This window comes from Astyanax mexicanus, chromosome 3 (assembly GCF_023375975.1).
Source record: "Astyanax mexicanus isolate ESR-SI-001 chromosome 3, AstMex3_surface, whole genome shotgun sequence".
Lineage (NCBI taxonomy): Eukaryota > Metazoa > Chordata > Actinopteri > Characiformes > Acestrorhamphidae > Astyanax > Astyanax mexicanus.
In genome coordinates, this window is record NC_064410.1 from 4,366,442 (window position 1) to 4,382,464 (window position 16,023).

Genomic DNA, 16,023 nt, shown 5'->3' on the forward strand with positions numbered 1-16,023 from the left:
GCAGATGTCTCACATGACTCTCCAAGGTTTTCCTGGAAAATCTTACAGCACTTCATGCTTCCCTCTGCTGCTGACAACTTTTACGGAGATTTACGGGATTTTTTTCATTTTCCAGCAGGACTTCTATATAATGTATGAGTTTCACATTTCGAACTGAATTACTGAAATAAAGTCACTTTTTAATGTATATATTCGCACTGCTCTATACTATAAGAGTGAAAGGGACATATTCTAGGGCACACACACACATTCCTTTATTGGTAATGTGAGCAGAGTGACATCTGACTGAGCGAATCTGTGTGACAAGGTCACATGTGTCAGATTGTATGAATGAAGTCGTGCTGAGCCGAGCCCTCACTGCGGCTCTGAACTCTTCTTCTCTTCTTTAATGAGCTGGGACTCTTTCATACACACTCATAAGAGTTTGGCCCGGGGCTTAGAAACACAGCCACATGCTAATTCCTTCTTCAAGACCACGTTCATTACTTATTTCTTTATATATATATTTGTTTTGTTTTTTCATTTCCATCCACAGGCGGGCGTGCGGTCAGTCAATTATTTCACTGCATAATAATAATAATCCCTGAGCCTCGTCTCTTCCCTCAATTACTTATCATGATTTTTTTTACAATACTCCTCTAATACAGATATAATGACCTATTAATCTATAACTATAACAGTAATAATAGAAGATCATCTGGAACTCTTTGGAGCTTTGTCCATTCTTTGCTTATCTATTAGCACAGGGGTGTCCAACCTTTTTTTGTTGGGGGCCAGAAGGAGAAATATATTTAATGAAATATACCACTTTAAATAATATTTTTTTCCTGATTATTTCATTTACACACCATTTTACTTGACTTACTGTCTTTATCTTTGACAGTTTTGTGTAAACTAAGATTTTTCAAATTGATGTTTCATTTCATGATGTCTCTTAATATTAAACTCCTTAATTGCAGCAACTTTTAGACTCTTTGGCCCGTTTTTCTGCGCAAGAAATGCGCACCCTCTCCTCTTTTAGACTCTTTGGCCCGTTTTTCTGCGCTAGAAATGCGCACCCTCTCCGCTTTTAGACTCTTTGGCCCGTTTTTCTGCGCTAGAAATGCGCACCCTCTCCGCTTTTAGACTCTTTGGCCCGTTTTTCTTTGCTAGAAATGCGCACCCTCTCCGCTTTTAGACTCTTTGGCCCGTTTTTCTGCGCTAGAAATGCACACCCTCTCCGCTTTTAGACTCTTTGGCCCGTTTTTCTGTGATAGAAATACGCACCCTCTCCGCTTTTAGACTCTTTGGCCCGTTTTTCTTTGCTAGAAATGCACACCCTCTCCGTTTTTAGACTCTTTGGCCCATTTTTCTGCGCTAGAAATGCGCACCCTCTCCGCCTTTAGACTCTTTGGCCCGTTTTTCTGCGCTAGAAATGCGCACCCTCTCCGCTTTTAGACTCTTTGGCCCGTTTGTCTTTGCTAGAAATGCGCACCCTTTCCGCTTTTAGACTCTTTGGCCCGTTTGTCTTTGCTAGAAATGCACACCCTCTCCACTTTTAGACTCTTTGGCCCGTTTGTCTTTGCTAGAAATGCGCACCCTCTCCGCTTTTAGACTATTTGGCCCCGTTTTTCTGCGCTAGAAATGCGCACCCTCTCCGCTTTTAGACTCTTTACCCCGTTTTTCTGCGCTAGAAATGCGCACTCTCTCCGCTTTTAGACTCTTTTTCCCCGTTTTAAATAATGGTTCTTTAGTAATATTTGTATCTTGAAATTGTATTTTATCTGTGTTAAAATTTATAGTATGCTATATTCTGCTCCCTCTTCCCTACACCTTCCCTGTTGTTAAACATTTGTTAATCAAATAAAACGTTGATCACAAATAAATAAAATAGAGAGTTTTACCTGTTTGCCTCTCCTGTAGTGGCTGTACCATCCTCCTGGTTTCTCTTTGTTCCAGGACGCTGGCTTCACCTGGATTGAGTGGTGGAGAGACATATCAGACATGTTTTACTCAGGAATGTGTGTGTTATTTAAGGGTGGGGGCATCAAAACTCAATAGGAGAAGTGTGTGTTTGTGTGTGTGTGTGTGTGTGTGTGTGAGGGACTCACTGATTCTATTCGTTTATCAGGGTGGAGGCAGGTCTCCCCCTCTGCGGTGAAGTTGCAGAACACCTTGATGGAGTCCTTATTGCAGCCCTGGTTTGGGTCAATCCAATATTCACCTGGAGAGGGGGGGTGGAGAAACATTTAGAACAGTGTAATAAGCCCTATCCAGATGGGATTAGTGTCTCAGGGGCTCCTGGGGTAATTTTCTCTTTCATTGGGGGTCCTCTGTTATTTTATTCCTGTCTGGAACGAGCATTTACAGTTTATTTTTCTTAAATTACAGGCTGAATTATCTACTGTTTTTCTCTGATCCTCCGGTAATTTTATTCCCGCCCGGACGCACATCTCTGAGTTTCATCACTTCGCAATTAATAAAAGTACTGTTACGCACCGTAATAACACTTTGGGCGTGCGTTGCCACGGAGATCCACTTAAAAACACAACAGAGAGTGGATATGGAGGAGCTACTGAACTCGATGTCACGTGACCGAGAAATCCCCCCCCAAAAAAATCTCACTGGTCCTCTTGTGAGTTTTTTCAATTGCAGTCCGAATGCTAGTGTTTTATCACTAGTAGAGTAGCAGTGAAATATTTTTCACAGACATCCCCCTGAGAAACTGTTAAACTAATTCCCTCCGGATAGAGCTATAGAGTGTAGTAACTGAACCAAAAATGAAAATGTGATCATTAGTGCTATAGTTAAACACGGAACTACGTAGCATACTTTTTTAAAACACTATATGGAGCACTTAAAATGCTTTAATTTTCCCCAAAATCGACAGTGCGCCTTATAATCCGTTGAGCCTTATGTAAGAATTTTACCAGCCAGGTAGAATTAAGGAGCTTTAAAGCCACTCTGCTCAAGTACAGTGTGTTATAAGGGTGAGTTTTTAGTGAAGTTTCTCCAGCACTAAGGCTAGGTGCAGCAGCATTTGCATTAGCATTAGCTATATAGGACTGTAGTCAGCATGATTGTGATTGTTGTGTTAAAACAAGCTACATGGGACAAACCACTAGCTGATATCGCGCTGGGTTACTGGAACACTCAGGGTTCCTCAGTCTAGCGCCATTGGGCGGCATTTACTTCTATTTACTTCTATACTGCTAATGCTGCTGCACCTAGCCTTAGTGCTGGAGTGTTTGCCTTGAACTGCCTCTTCTTACATTCTGTTTCATTATTTCTGACTCACAGCTCACAGAAACAAGCAGAGACATTCTGCAGAGTGTATGAATCGTAACATTTCAATCCACTGAACAACTGTATCATGAGTTTAATCTGAAGGAATCTTGTGTTGGGTTTACTGGACTGTTTTGTACAGAGTAAAAAATAGAATTTAGGCCATGTTTTTCTCTTGTTTCCTTGCCTGTCCTCCCTCTAATGTTCTCTTTAGCACATGGCTCTGTTTTGTTTCTGTCTTGTCTCTGCCCTAGCCCCACCCTCTCATTAGTGTTTACACCTCTATCTAGTTTGTGACACCCCCCCCCCCTCCCCCCACTTGTTACCTTCCCCAGGTGGTCCTTGTTTCCACAGCTGTACATACTGTGTACAAAATGTCTTCCTTCGTTTTTTTTTATGATTTGTTATATTGTTAGTAATGGCAAAACTGAGGCTTTTGGGAGATTGAATTAAATGAACCAATCTTGTGAGTTGTTAAAACCATCATCATCATCATCATCATCAGCGGTTAGCGGCTAATGCCACCTGACAGTGCTACAATGAGGAACAGTTAGTGGCTAATGCTAATGCTGCTCCAGCAGTGCTAGCCGGGGTTAGCAGCAGACTACAGGCTGATAATACTCAGCTCTGGGTGGCCAAAAAGCTAGCACTTAGCACGGTTAGCAGCTAACGCTAATACAGCTGGGGCAATAAACTGAAACTCTTGTATAACGCTGTACATTAGTGGAGAAAATTCATACATAAGGCGCACTGATGATTTTTTTGGGAAAATAAAAGGATTTTAAGTGCACCTTATAGAATTAATTCAGGCCTTTTCCACATTATGAGCTGTGCAAGGCATACTTTTCCCGTTGTTACGATAGCAAAGACACACTGACATGCCCTAAATCATGAACCCTACCATCTTTATAGTCAGGATGGCCCATCATCAGTTCTTTGCAGGTGCGTGCCGGACTCTCGAAGGTGCCCAGCGGCTTCCTCATCAGCTCCACCTCCATCTTCATGGAGTTGAGGGAGGCGAACACCTCCTCCATGCCCTCGGCGTCCTCCAGCGGTGCGTCCGCCTGCAGGAAGTCCTCCATGCTGAGCTGCGCCTCCTCTTCCTGCTCCTGCTCCTCCTCCATCTCCTCCACAGCTGCGGTTCTGCCTCCTCCTCTGCCTCGGCCCGAGTGCCTCCTGCGCTTCCTGCGGCCTTCCCGAATGGGCAGCGGGTCGATCATGGTGGCTGGAGGGCCCTGGAGGGACAACAGGAGAGGAATTAGAGTAGAAATAATATTTAAAAAGTGGCCAAAGCTTTAGACAAAAGGCTGGTGAGCCCAAGCTGCATGACAACGAATATTACTATTATATTTCAAGACTGCATTAGCATAATACCTCAGCATATTCCATATTTTTTTACGTAATTTTTTAAGTAATCCATGTCATTGCATATTTACATAAGAATGTATAGCAAAAGACAGTGTTTTTATTATGTATAATTACTTAACACAAGCCAAAAATCTCTAAAGATTCTTTAGGTCTTGAGAAATGCTAAAACATATAAAAAATATGCATATTTAGATATACTGACAAAATGTAATTATGGATTATTTTTGGAGTGAATATTAACCATACCAGTGAATTTAATACATTCAATTTAATAAAGCATTTTTACCAGTTCACATTTAATCTGATATATTTAACCCTTGTGTGGTGTTCATATTTTTGTTACTCGTTTACTTTGTTACTTGTATTTAATTCAGCAAAATTAAGCAATTTTACATTAAAATGCTTTACACATGCTCGCTTCACCTAAATTGCAAGCAATATAAACAGCTTACATGGTTAATATTTGCCCTTTACCTTTCTTATGTTACATTTCTTTTAAAAAGTGCTACTCTTTTTTTTGTTAGTTTTTTAATAAAATGTAAAAGAAAATGAATTAAACTCAAGATATGAGTAGAAAATTAGTTTAGTTTCAAATTTACAAATGAAGCAATGTTTATTAGCCCCTGGCCAAACATACTGTATGTAATATAAATGTGTGTGTGTGTGTGTGTGTGTGTGTGTGTGGGGGGGGGGGGTGTACAATGTGTGTTTATCGAAAATGTGTTTTGATATATGTTTTTCACAAAAAATGAGCCAATGCCAATGAGTTTGAGTTAGAAAAAATATTTTTTTGTATCATTTGATGAAAAATGAAAACGGGTCCCACAGACCCGAACACCACACAAGGCTTGAAAAAAAAAAAACAGCTAAAAAGGATTTTGCATTGTTTTTAGCTTAGCACTACCATATTATTAGAATCTCAATAGGATGCTAACAGAAATCATTATTATTGTTTTGAGGTATTTTTTTTTCTTTCTTTTTCAATAAATAAAACGTCTGAAGGTCAAGCTCTTGAAATAACAGTTTTTAATATATTTTGTTTATTTAGTTCTGAGATTATGTTGAAAGTGCCAGTTCTAAACTTGAAAAAATACTTAAAAAATGGCAGTGTGGGCAGTGTGCCAAGTCCTGCTGGAAAATGAAATCCACATCTCATTATCAAGTTGTTAGCAGAAGGACGCATGAAGTTCTGCACTGACTTTGGACTTTGGACAGTCCAAACTGCTCGAGGTCTAGTGTGAAGTTTCCACCAATCAGTGATGGTTTGGAGAGACATGTCTGTCATCAGCTGCTGTTGATCCACTGTGTTTTATTATCAAGTCTAAAGTCAGTGCAGTTTTGTTTTCCCACAAAATCTTACAGCACTTCATGCTTCTTCCCTCTGCTACTGACAACTTTCATGAATTTCATTTTCCAGCAGGACTTCCAGCACACTGCCCACAGTACTGCCAATAGTACCAACAATACAATGAATTAAGGCTTAAAAAAATAGATCACTCTGTGTGTTTAATACATCTATACAATTTATGAGTTTCACATTTTCAACTAAATTACTGAAATAGCTTACAGGAGGTCCGGGTGGTCCGGCAGGTCCTGTATCTCCTCTGGGGCCGACCAGTCCCTTTTGGTAAAGAGAGAAAAAAAGAGAATAAATCAGCCTCAGTTATTCCTGAACACTGAGCACTGAACTCCCAATACCCCCCAAAACATCCTCTGCCACTGACTCCCCCCCCCCCCCCCCCCCCCCACACACACACCCCAAACCCCCGAAACCCTGCCAAATCAGTGCTTCAGCCTGCGATTGGCTCCGTGGGATTAGCCAGGGATGAGCAGCGAAAGTGCTCAGAGGCTCTGGCTCTGCCTCTCAGACAGGTCTCATATCACCACCCAGCAGCTCCAAAAACACACTGCAACAACACGGCCTGCCATAAAAAGCTGCGGCTCACACACACACACACACACACACTCTCACACTCTCACACACGCACACGCACACGCACACACGCTCTCACACACTCACATATATCACATAGCACTTCCACTGCATGAATCAGAGGAAAAAGAGATATAGAAAGAGGACCACAGGCAGGGAGTGAGAGAGAGAGAGAGAGAGAGAGAGAGAGAGAGAGAGAGAGAGAGAAGAGTAAGCAGCAAATAACAGCAATACAGCAGCTGAGAGAAAAATAAAAAGAGTGTGAGAGAGAGAGAGAGAGAGAGAGAAAGGTTGAGAAAGAAATGATGAAAATAACAACAACAAGCACAACAAGCAAGAACAGAAAAATACATCAAGAGAAAAAGAGAGAAAAATACACTATAATTTATTTAACAAAATACAAAAATAAAATAAAATCATGGTACTCATGGAGCAACAGAATAGCAGCACGTGATTTCTTCAGAGAAATAAGAGAAACAAAGAGATAGATAGAGAAAGAAAACGAGAGAGAATATACAGCTATACAGCAGCTGAGAGAAAATTAAAAAGAGTGAGAGAGAGAGAGAGAGAGAGAGAGAGAGAGAGAGAGAGAGAGGTTGAGAAAGAAGTGATGAGAATGATTTCTTTAGAGAAATAAGAGAGACAAAGAGATAGATAGAGATAGAGAAAGAGAACGAGAGAGAACATACAGCTATACAGCAGCAGATGTGTAAAGTGTGTGAGAGAGAGAAAGAGAGAGAGAGAGGTTGAGAAAGAAGTGATGAGAATGATTTCTTTAGAGAAATAAGAGAGACAAAGAGATAGATAGAGATAGAGAAAGAGAACGAGAGAGAGAATATACAGCTATACAGCAGCAGATAGAAAAATAAAAAGTGTGTGAGAGAGAGAGAGAGAGAGAGAGAGAGGTTGAGAAAGAAATGATGAGAATGATTTCTTTAGAGAAATAAGAGAGACAAAGAGATAGATTGAGAGAGAGAGAGTGAGAGAGAATATCGTCGCTGTCCAATGAAAAACACTTATCTCCAAAACAGCAACTTTACAGGAGATTGAAAAAAACCTTCTAAACTTTCAAAGGAAGTCTTTCAATGTAAAAAGAGTTTATTTCAGGTCATTTTGAAGAGTTTCTATTGGTCCGTTCATCAAGAATTTTTGGCACGGTGTGAGGGACAGTTTGTCAGTTCAAATTATGTAGTAAAATAAAAATGGACAAAAATGGAGATAAGTGTTTTTTTTTTAATAGGACAGCGACGATATACAGCTATACAGCAGCTGAGTGAAAAATAAAAAAGCGTGTGTGAGAGAGAGAGAGAGAGAGAGAGAGAGAGAGACAGAGACTGAGAGAGAGTGCATGCAGTATTTTGAGGGTGAGGACAGAAATAAAAATAAAAAAAAGATCACAGCAAAGGCAGTACAAACCTGCTCTCCCTTAGATCCCTTTTCCCCCATCGCTCCCTGTTGGGAAGTGTAAAAAGAGAGAGTGAGAGAGTGTGTGATATGAAAAACAAGCTGGGCATAATACATCACAAACACCGGCGTAAGCAGACGCTCCAAATAAAACATTAGAGGCAAGAAGCCGCTGTAAATTATCCGAACCATTCGCCGGAACTAATCACCAGTACGCTGGCGCCGTCATCAGAGAACCTCATTAATTTCCCACAATTCTGAGTTCCTGCGCTGTGAGAACTGCAGAATCAGGGCTGTTTGGTAAAAATCACATTTTGAAAAGGTAAACAGTCGCATATCACCCGACCTACTTTTCTGTTCTTCTTTTGAATTATAACAGAAATTAGACTGTTAACTGCAACCATTGATGTAGTAATCAATACCCGTCATTTAGTTAACTAATGCCAGGTTCACACTACATGACTGGTTGTCCTGTAATCACGAGTCAGAGGAGGCATGTGCTAGTCTTCACCCTCCTTGTTTTGGGGCATCACTAGTGATAGTGAAGTTATCCAAAAGCAGTGTGTAAGACTGGTGGAGGAGAACATGATGCCAAGGTGCATGAACAAAACAGTGATTAAAAAACAGGGTTATTCCACCAAATATATAATAGAGATGTATGCACTGTTTGAACTTGTTTTCTTTGCATTATTTAAGGTATGAAAGCTCTACTTTTTTTGTTATTTCATTCATTTCTCATTTTTTGCAAATAAATGCTGAACATTTTATTTGGAATTTGGGAGAAATGTTGTCTGTAGTTTATAGAATAAAACAACAATGTTCATTTTACTTAACTATAAATAGCAAAATCAGAGAAACTGATTCAGAAACTGAAGAGGTCTCTTATTTTTTTTTTCCAGAGCTGTATATATTGTCCATAAAACCCACTAAATAGTTTCAACTTAAGCTAAAACATTTAATAGATTAAGGTGTTATACAAATAAAAGTGAAGTACCAAGAAACCACTTCAGTTTCTGAATCAGTTTCTCTGATTTTGCTATTTATAGGTATATGTTTGTTTGTTTGTTTTTATGAGAAATGGCTGAAATAACAAAAAAGATGCCGAGCTTTCAGACCTCAAATAATGCAAGTTCATATTTATAAAGTTTAAAGAGTTTAGAAATCAATATTTGGTGGAATAACCCTGTTTTTAATCAGTTTTTTTCAAGCATCTTGACATCATCTTGACATCCTCCACCAGTCTTACACACTGCTTTTGGATAACTTTATGCTGCTTTACTCCTGGTGCAAAAATGCAAGCAGTTCGGTTTGGTTTGATGGCTTGTGATCATCCATCTTCCATCTACCAAGCTTTTAATTTGGTAAAATCAAAGAAACTAATCATTTTAATGTGGCCACTTATTTTGTTCCAGAGCTGTATGTAATTAACCTTATTAATTTTCTATTTTTTTCTCATTTTCTTTCCAGTTTACAAGGCCAATTACCCAACCCACTCATCAGGACTCCCCCTATCACTAGTGATGCCCCAACACACCAGGAGAGTGAAGACTAACACATGCCTCCTCTGAAACATGTGAAGTCAGACTCCGCCTCTTTTTGAACTGCTGCTGCTAATGCAGCATTGCCGAGTAGCATCACAGCGCTAACGCTCGGAGGAAAGTGCAGCAACTCAGTTCTGATACATCAGCTCACAGACGCAGCCTTGTGCTGATCCACATCACCCTAGGAGTGATTAAGGAACCCAGAGAGAACAAAGCCAATTAATTGTGCTCTATCAGGGCTCCGGCAGCTGACGGCAAGCTGCATAACCAGGATTCACATTCGAACCAGCGATCTCCCGATCATAGTGGCAGCATTTTAGACAGCTGGACCACTCAGAGCCAACACTCGGATTCCCAAGTCTGTATATGACATTAGATTATTTTATTAAGAAGGGAATAAGAAGGGAGTCTATACTCACAGAAAGTCCAGGAGGTCCAGGAGGGCCAGTGGGGCCAGGAGGTCCACCAGTACCCTGCAAGCAAAATAATGCATAATCATAAAATCGCAATAGACAAGAAACGCTAACTTTTTTTTGTTTAATCTAAAAAATATATATAATAAAAAAAAAAAAAAACATACCCCATCTCCTTTGGTACCAAGTATTCCCTGATTTCCAGGAAAGCCTCTGTCCCCCTTTTCCCCCATGTCCCCCGGTGGGCCGATGAGTCCAATCAGTCCTCCGTGACCCTGGAGAACACAGTGAATAATCAGTACTCAACCATTTACAGCATTGCCAGCCTCACTTTCCATTCTGACTCTTTCAGAGTGAGTGAGTACACTCTGTACTCTCAGCTCACTTCCCAGCACTCAGAAATACTACTACCATATTCAGCTGCGAGGTTTCATGAGGAAAAAAAATATATATATTTTTTTTATATTTTACATTTGTTTAATCTGAATTTTATGGGCCACTAGAATTTTTTTCTTTTTTCGATTTCAGTGGAAGATTAAGAAGGTATTTAAAAAGATCCTTACATGAAGGTAGATGTGGCATATAAAGTGTAAAAAAGTACATTTCAGCACTACTAATAAGTGAAATGCACAAAAAAAAATATATATATATATATATATATATATATATATTCATCCCGGACTGCGGCCAAATTTTGGCATATCCTGTAGCTACAGGAGCGTCTAAAAAAATTAGAATATCATTAAAAAGTTACTTCATTTCAGTAATTCAGTTAAAGAAAAATGTGAAACTCATATATTATGTAGCTGTATTAAACACAGAGTGATGTATTTTGTTGTATCTATTCGTTTATTTCTTTTGTCTCCATGCCCAACCATTTCTCTTCTTAATCAAATACTAGATTGTAACTAGTATGTTTCTGAGAAAAATGGTTGGTTTTATGGATTTATATTAAATATAAGGAACATAAAGAATATTAAATATATTGAATATCTCTGCGATTTTGCATTTATTTGCAAAATTTCACGAAACGTAATTAAAGCGTAGCAAAATAGGATAAATACACTATTTTACGGACTATAAGGGTGGTTAGCAGCTAATGCTAATACTGCTCCAGTCTTGGTGCTGGAGAACTAAACTGAAACTCCTGTGTATAACGCTGTACTTCAGCACCTTAGTACCTGACAGGTAAAATTCATACATAGATTTTTGGGAATTTTTTTTTTTTTAAGAATTGTGTGCCTAATCGTTGTAAATAAAGAAATATGGTCAATTAAAATCTTTGCATGCTCCACTTTTTATTTGTTATGTTATAAAAAATGCAGGTTTTAAGTTTTTTGGATACAATCTGGGTTAGCACCCGAACATCCCTTTCAGACAGCTTCCTCTTACAGCGTCCACAGTTAATCCTGTTGGATGTGGTTTGTCCTTCTTGGTGGTATGCTGACATTACCCTGGATACTGTGGCTCTTGATACATCACAAAGACTTGCTGTCTTGGTCACAGATGCTCCAGCAAGACGTGCACCAACAATTTGTCCTCTTTTGAACTCTGGTATGTCCCCCATAATGTTGTGTGCATTGCAGTATTTAGAGCAGAACTGTGCTCTTACCCTGCTTACTGAACCTTCACACTCTTACAGCTCTTACTGGTGCAATAATGTGCAATTAATGAAGATTGAACACCAGGCTGATCCAATTTAGCCATGAATCCTAAAATCCCACACTAAAATTTCTATTACATTATGTCTGTTCACTGCTGGCACATTATGAGTGTCTCACCTTCTCTCCCTTCTGCCCTGGATCTCCTTTCAGTCCTGGCAGTCCAGCCGGTCCCTACGAAAGCAAAGCGATGAATAAAGAGGAGCTCTGGTTTCACAGTGAGCCTTAATTTATCACAACCCAAATCAATCAGGAGCTGCATTTGCTGCGGGTCAATCGATCAGAGAGGGGCAGCCGGAGCTCTTACCATCGGCCCAGGCGGTCCGGTCTGTCCGGGAGGTCCGTTTAAGCCCTGTTCTCCCTGGAGAGAGAGTGGAAGAGGGGGAGGGGGGGATTATTAACCAGAGACTCATTGATCAGTGGGAAGGTCTGGCCACAATGTTTGGGTTGCTGTGCGTCGTGTTTGATATCAGTAAATGCTGTGTGATCAGATACTGTGTGAGTGCTGTGGGGGGGTAAGGTGACTCACTGCAGGGCCTGGGATGCCGCGCAGACCCTCCGGACCGGGATTTCCAGGCTGGCCCTGGGGTCCCACAGGCCCTGTCTTTCCAGGAAGACCCTCTGCTCCAGGAGATCCCTTGGGGGAAGAAATATTGGCGCATTAGATACATGGGTATAAGATAAGAGCCTACATTTAAGTTGGCGGTGATTCAGAAATCCAACTGTGACTCTGTCATAAACATCTATACAATTAAAAAACACAGTGTTTCTATCATTTACTTGAATTTACTTGAATTTCAAATTTTTCCCATTTTCTCCCCAATTTACACGGCCAATTACCCAACCCACTCATTAGGACTCCCCCTATCACTAGTGATGCCCCAACACACCAGGAGGGTGAAGACTAACACATGCCTCCTCCGATACATGTGAAGCCAGCCACCGCTTCTTTTCGAGCTGCAGCTGATGCAGCATTGCAGAGCAGCATCACAGCGCGCTTGGAGGAAAGCGCAGCGACTCGGTTCCGATACATCAGCTCACAGACGCCCTGTGTTGCAGACATCACCATAGGAGTGATTTGGGGAGAGAGCGCCATCTACCCACCCGGAGGGAGCAGGGCCAATTTTGCTCCCTCTGAGCGCCGGCAGCTTGATGGCAAAGCTGCATGAGCTGGGGTTCAAACCTGCGACCTCCCGCTCATAGTGGCAGCGCTTTAGACCGCTGGACCACTCGGTGCCCCCATTTACTTGAATTTTTATTTGATTCCCGGCAGTATGAACCCAAGACGTTTCATATTTTTTATCATCATCTCTGACCAACTTCCCTCTCCCTGCCAAAGAAAAGCATCCCCACAGCATGATGCTACCACCACCATGTTTTACTATGAGGATGGTGTGTTCAGGATGATGAGCAGTTTAACTTTCCTGCCACACAGAGAAAAACGTTGTATTTAGGCCAAAAAAAGTTCAACTTTGGTCAAAGTTCAACTTTGGTCAACTTTTCTGGTCAACAGAACCTTCTCCTTCCACACGTTTGCTGTACAAACAGCACTTCCTATGTCTTTCTTTCAACAGTGGCTTTCTTCTTTGCCACTCTTCCATAAAGGCCAGGTTTATGGAGCCCGCTCGAAAAAATTCTCCTGAACCTCCTGAGCTCCTCCTGGAATTTCTGTAGCTCCTCCAAAGTGACCATGGGACTCTGGAGTAGGGTTGCAGTTGTTGAATACTTTTTCGGTTGATGGATTTTTGGGGAACAGAGCTCATTGGGATGCTTGAAGCTCGGGATATGTTTTTATAACCTAACCCTGCTTTAAACTTCTTCTCCACAACTTTATCTCTGACCTGTCTGATGAGTTCCTTGGTCTTCATGATGCAGTTTGTTCACTAGTGAGGTCGATACAGAAGAGCTGCATTTATACTGAGACTAAATTACACACCACTAGACTCTATCCTTCTTTCTTTCTTTCTTTCTTTCTTTCTTTTTCTTGGAAAAGCCTTAGGATCATGTGTGGCCTCTCTCATGTTATACAAGATTTGAGTACCTGTATCAGCGATGGTAAATACATTAAAGTAGATGATTTGTGATGTAAAGTGGTGTAAAAACCCACCTTAGATCCCTTCTTCCCCTGTTTCCCTTCTTTTCCTGAAGTACCCAAATGTCCCTGTAGTAAAAAACAAGAAAGAAAAATAATGATTAAATTTACCGGATATAAAACAGCTAAGAAGATTAAGAAATCTATACAGTACTAGTCAAAAAGTTTTAGAACAACCTATTTTTTACACTTTATTTTAGCGATTTAGTAGCTTTAGGAGCGGGTTTAGTCAATAAAAAAAATTCCGTTCAGAGTTCAGAAAGAGTTCAGTTCATTTTGGTCTCCTCCACCAGTCTTACACACTGCTTTTGGATAACTTTATGCTGCTTTACTCCTGGTGCAAAAATTCAAGCAGTTCAGTTTGGTGGTTTGATGGCTTGTGACCATCCATCTTCCTCTTGATTATATTCCAGAGGTTAAATCAATATATATACAAAGTAATATATACACACCCTCCGTCCTGGTGGCCCTGGAGGACCAGGTTCACCAGAAGCTCCTGGTGGTCCCTGTAGAAGCAAAAAAATACATATATATCAAGTCAAATATAGTCCATAATATGTGTTTCCTTCATGGATTTATGGTTACTTCATTCAGTTTAATACTTACAGCTTTCCCAGCCTCTCCATTATCTCCCTTAGGTCCCGGTCCACCATCAATACCCTTTATGTGACAGTTACAGAAGAGAAGCATAAAACACATGAAGGCAAAACACTACAAATAAAACTGTGCTGTTATAAAGATCAATCGATAATCAGTTATAGTACAATAGTACAGGGGTTGGACAATAAAACTGAAACAGCTGGTTTTAGATCACAATAATTTATTGTGGTGACGGACAGTTCTGGTGGAAACAGGAGAGTTGAGGTGCACATTGAATTCTGCCGTGATTTGATCAGCCGTGGTTTTATGTTTTTTGGATACAATCCGGGTTAGCACTCGAACATCCCTTTCAGACAGCTTCCTCTTACAGCGTCCACAGTTAATCCTGTTGGATGTGGTTGGTCCTTCTTGGTGGTATCTCGCTGACATTACCCTGGATACTGTGGCTCTTGATACATCACAAAGACTTGCTGTCTTGGTCACAGATGCGCCAGCAAGACGTGCAACAAAAATTTGTCCTCTTTTGAACTCTGGTATGTCACCCATAATGTTGTGTGCATTGCAATATTTAGAGCAGAACTGTGCTCTTACCCTGCTTATTGAACCTTCACACTCTTCACGCTCTTACTGGTGCAATAATGTGCAATTAATGAAGAATGAAGCCACCAGGCTGCTCCAATTTAGCCATGAAACCTCCCACACTAAAATGACGACAGGTGTTTATGACGGTTTAATTGTCCAACCCTTGTATTTCCGTCACTCACGTTTGCGCCAGGCTCTCCGGGGGGTCCTGAATCTCCAGGGAATCCAAGAGGGCCCTACATGGGAGAGTTTAGAAACCAGATCACACTCACAAACACACTCACACTCACACACACTTCAGCTCACACTCGTAACACATTCAGAGCCGAGCCCTGCTCCACTGACCTCAGTCTGAAACCTCACTGCAATTTCATAAGCTGAGCTGAGATCAAAAGATGAAGGGCTGGATGGCTCACAACCAGAGTATTAAAGCGTCTACTGCCTGCCAGATGTTTGGAGAAGAATTTAAATTATTTAGATATTCTTATTTTTTAATAGAAGAGGAATTTCTCCATTTTTTATTTGTTTCGCTTGTTTTTACGCAACAATTCTCAATTGGAACGGCCTTGTCAGCAGTAAGTGCACCAAGTAGATGAATTTGAAAAAGGGATCTGGCAACTTTGACATCTTAGATCTCTTCATATTGTCACTGTCCAATGAAAACACTTATCTCCAAAACAGCAACTTTACAGGAGAGAGAAAAACCTAGTAAAATTTCAATGGAAGTCAATGTAAAAAGAGTTTATTTCAGGTCATTTTGAAGAGTTTCTATTGGTCCGTCCATCAAGAAATTTTGGCACAGTGTAAGGGACAGTTTGTCTGTTCAAATTATGTAGTAAACTAAAAATCGACAAAAATGGACATAAGTGCTTTTCATAGGACAGCAACGAAATACATTATAATGTGGGTTTCTGTGATTTCACTTCATTTCACTTTTAACCAGCCATAATTCAAGATGTTTTGATGGGTGTGGTCACGATTTTCCCACATGATTTTTGCCTAAAAAACATTAAGACTAATAAAATCAGGAAACAAACTATTACCATATTTTTTGCACTATAATGTGCACCAGATTATGAGGCACACTATTTATAAACCAATTTTTCTGAGACTGTTTTTATATATAATGCGTACCAGATTATAAGGCATTTTAAAAGACACTATA

At 40.4% G+C, this 16,023-nt stretch overlaps 1 protein-coding gene across 2 annotated transcripts in view; it reads right to left on the minus strand.

The window, feature by feature from the left end:
* The window catches only part of col5a3a (collagen, type V, alpha 3a), a 142,209-nt gene that overhangs the window by 5,136 nt on the left and 121,050 nt on the right, over positions 1 to 16,023 (minus strand). For both annotated transcript variants that reach the window (XM_049476060.1, XM_049476059.1), the window contains 14 exons: positions 15,041 to 15,094; positions 14,283 to 14,336; positions 14,129 to 14,182; positions 13,692 to 13,745; positions 12,114 to 12,221; positions 11,892 to 11,945; positions 11,705 to 11,758; positions 10,091 to 10,198; positions 9,930 to 9,983; positions 7,982 to 8,017; positions 6,200 to 6,253; positions 4,166 to 4,499; positions 2,091 to 2,203; positions 1,884 to 1,952 (listed from right to left, as the gene is read on the minus strand). In XM_049476060.1, coding sequence (XP_049332017.1) covers positions 1,884 to 1,952; positions 2,091 to 2,203; positions 4,166 to 4,499; positions 6,200 to 6,253; positions 7,982 to 8,017; positions 9,930 to 9,983; positions 10,091 to 10,198; positions 11,705 to 11,758; positions 11,892 to 11,945; positions 12,114 to 12,221; positions 13,692 to 13,745; positions 14,129 to 14,182; positions 14,283 to 14,336; positions 15,041 to 15,094 — 1,200 coding nt within the window. The remainder of the gene's footprint in view (positions 1 to 1,883; positions 1,953 to 2,090; positions 2,204 to 4,165; positions 4,500 to 6,199; positions 6,254 to 7,981; positions 8,018 to 9,929; positions 9,984 to 10,090; positions 10,199 to 11,704; positions 11,759 to 11,891; positions 11,946 to 12,113; positions 12,222 to 13,691; positions 13,746 to 14,128; positions 14,183 to 14,282; positions 14,337 to 15,040; positions 15,095 to 16,023) is intronic.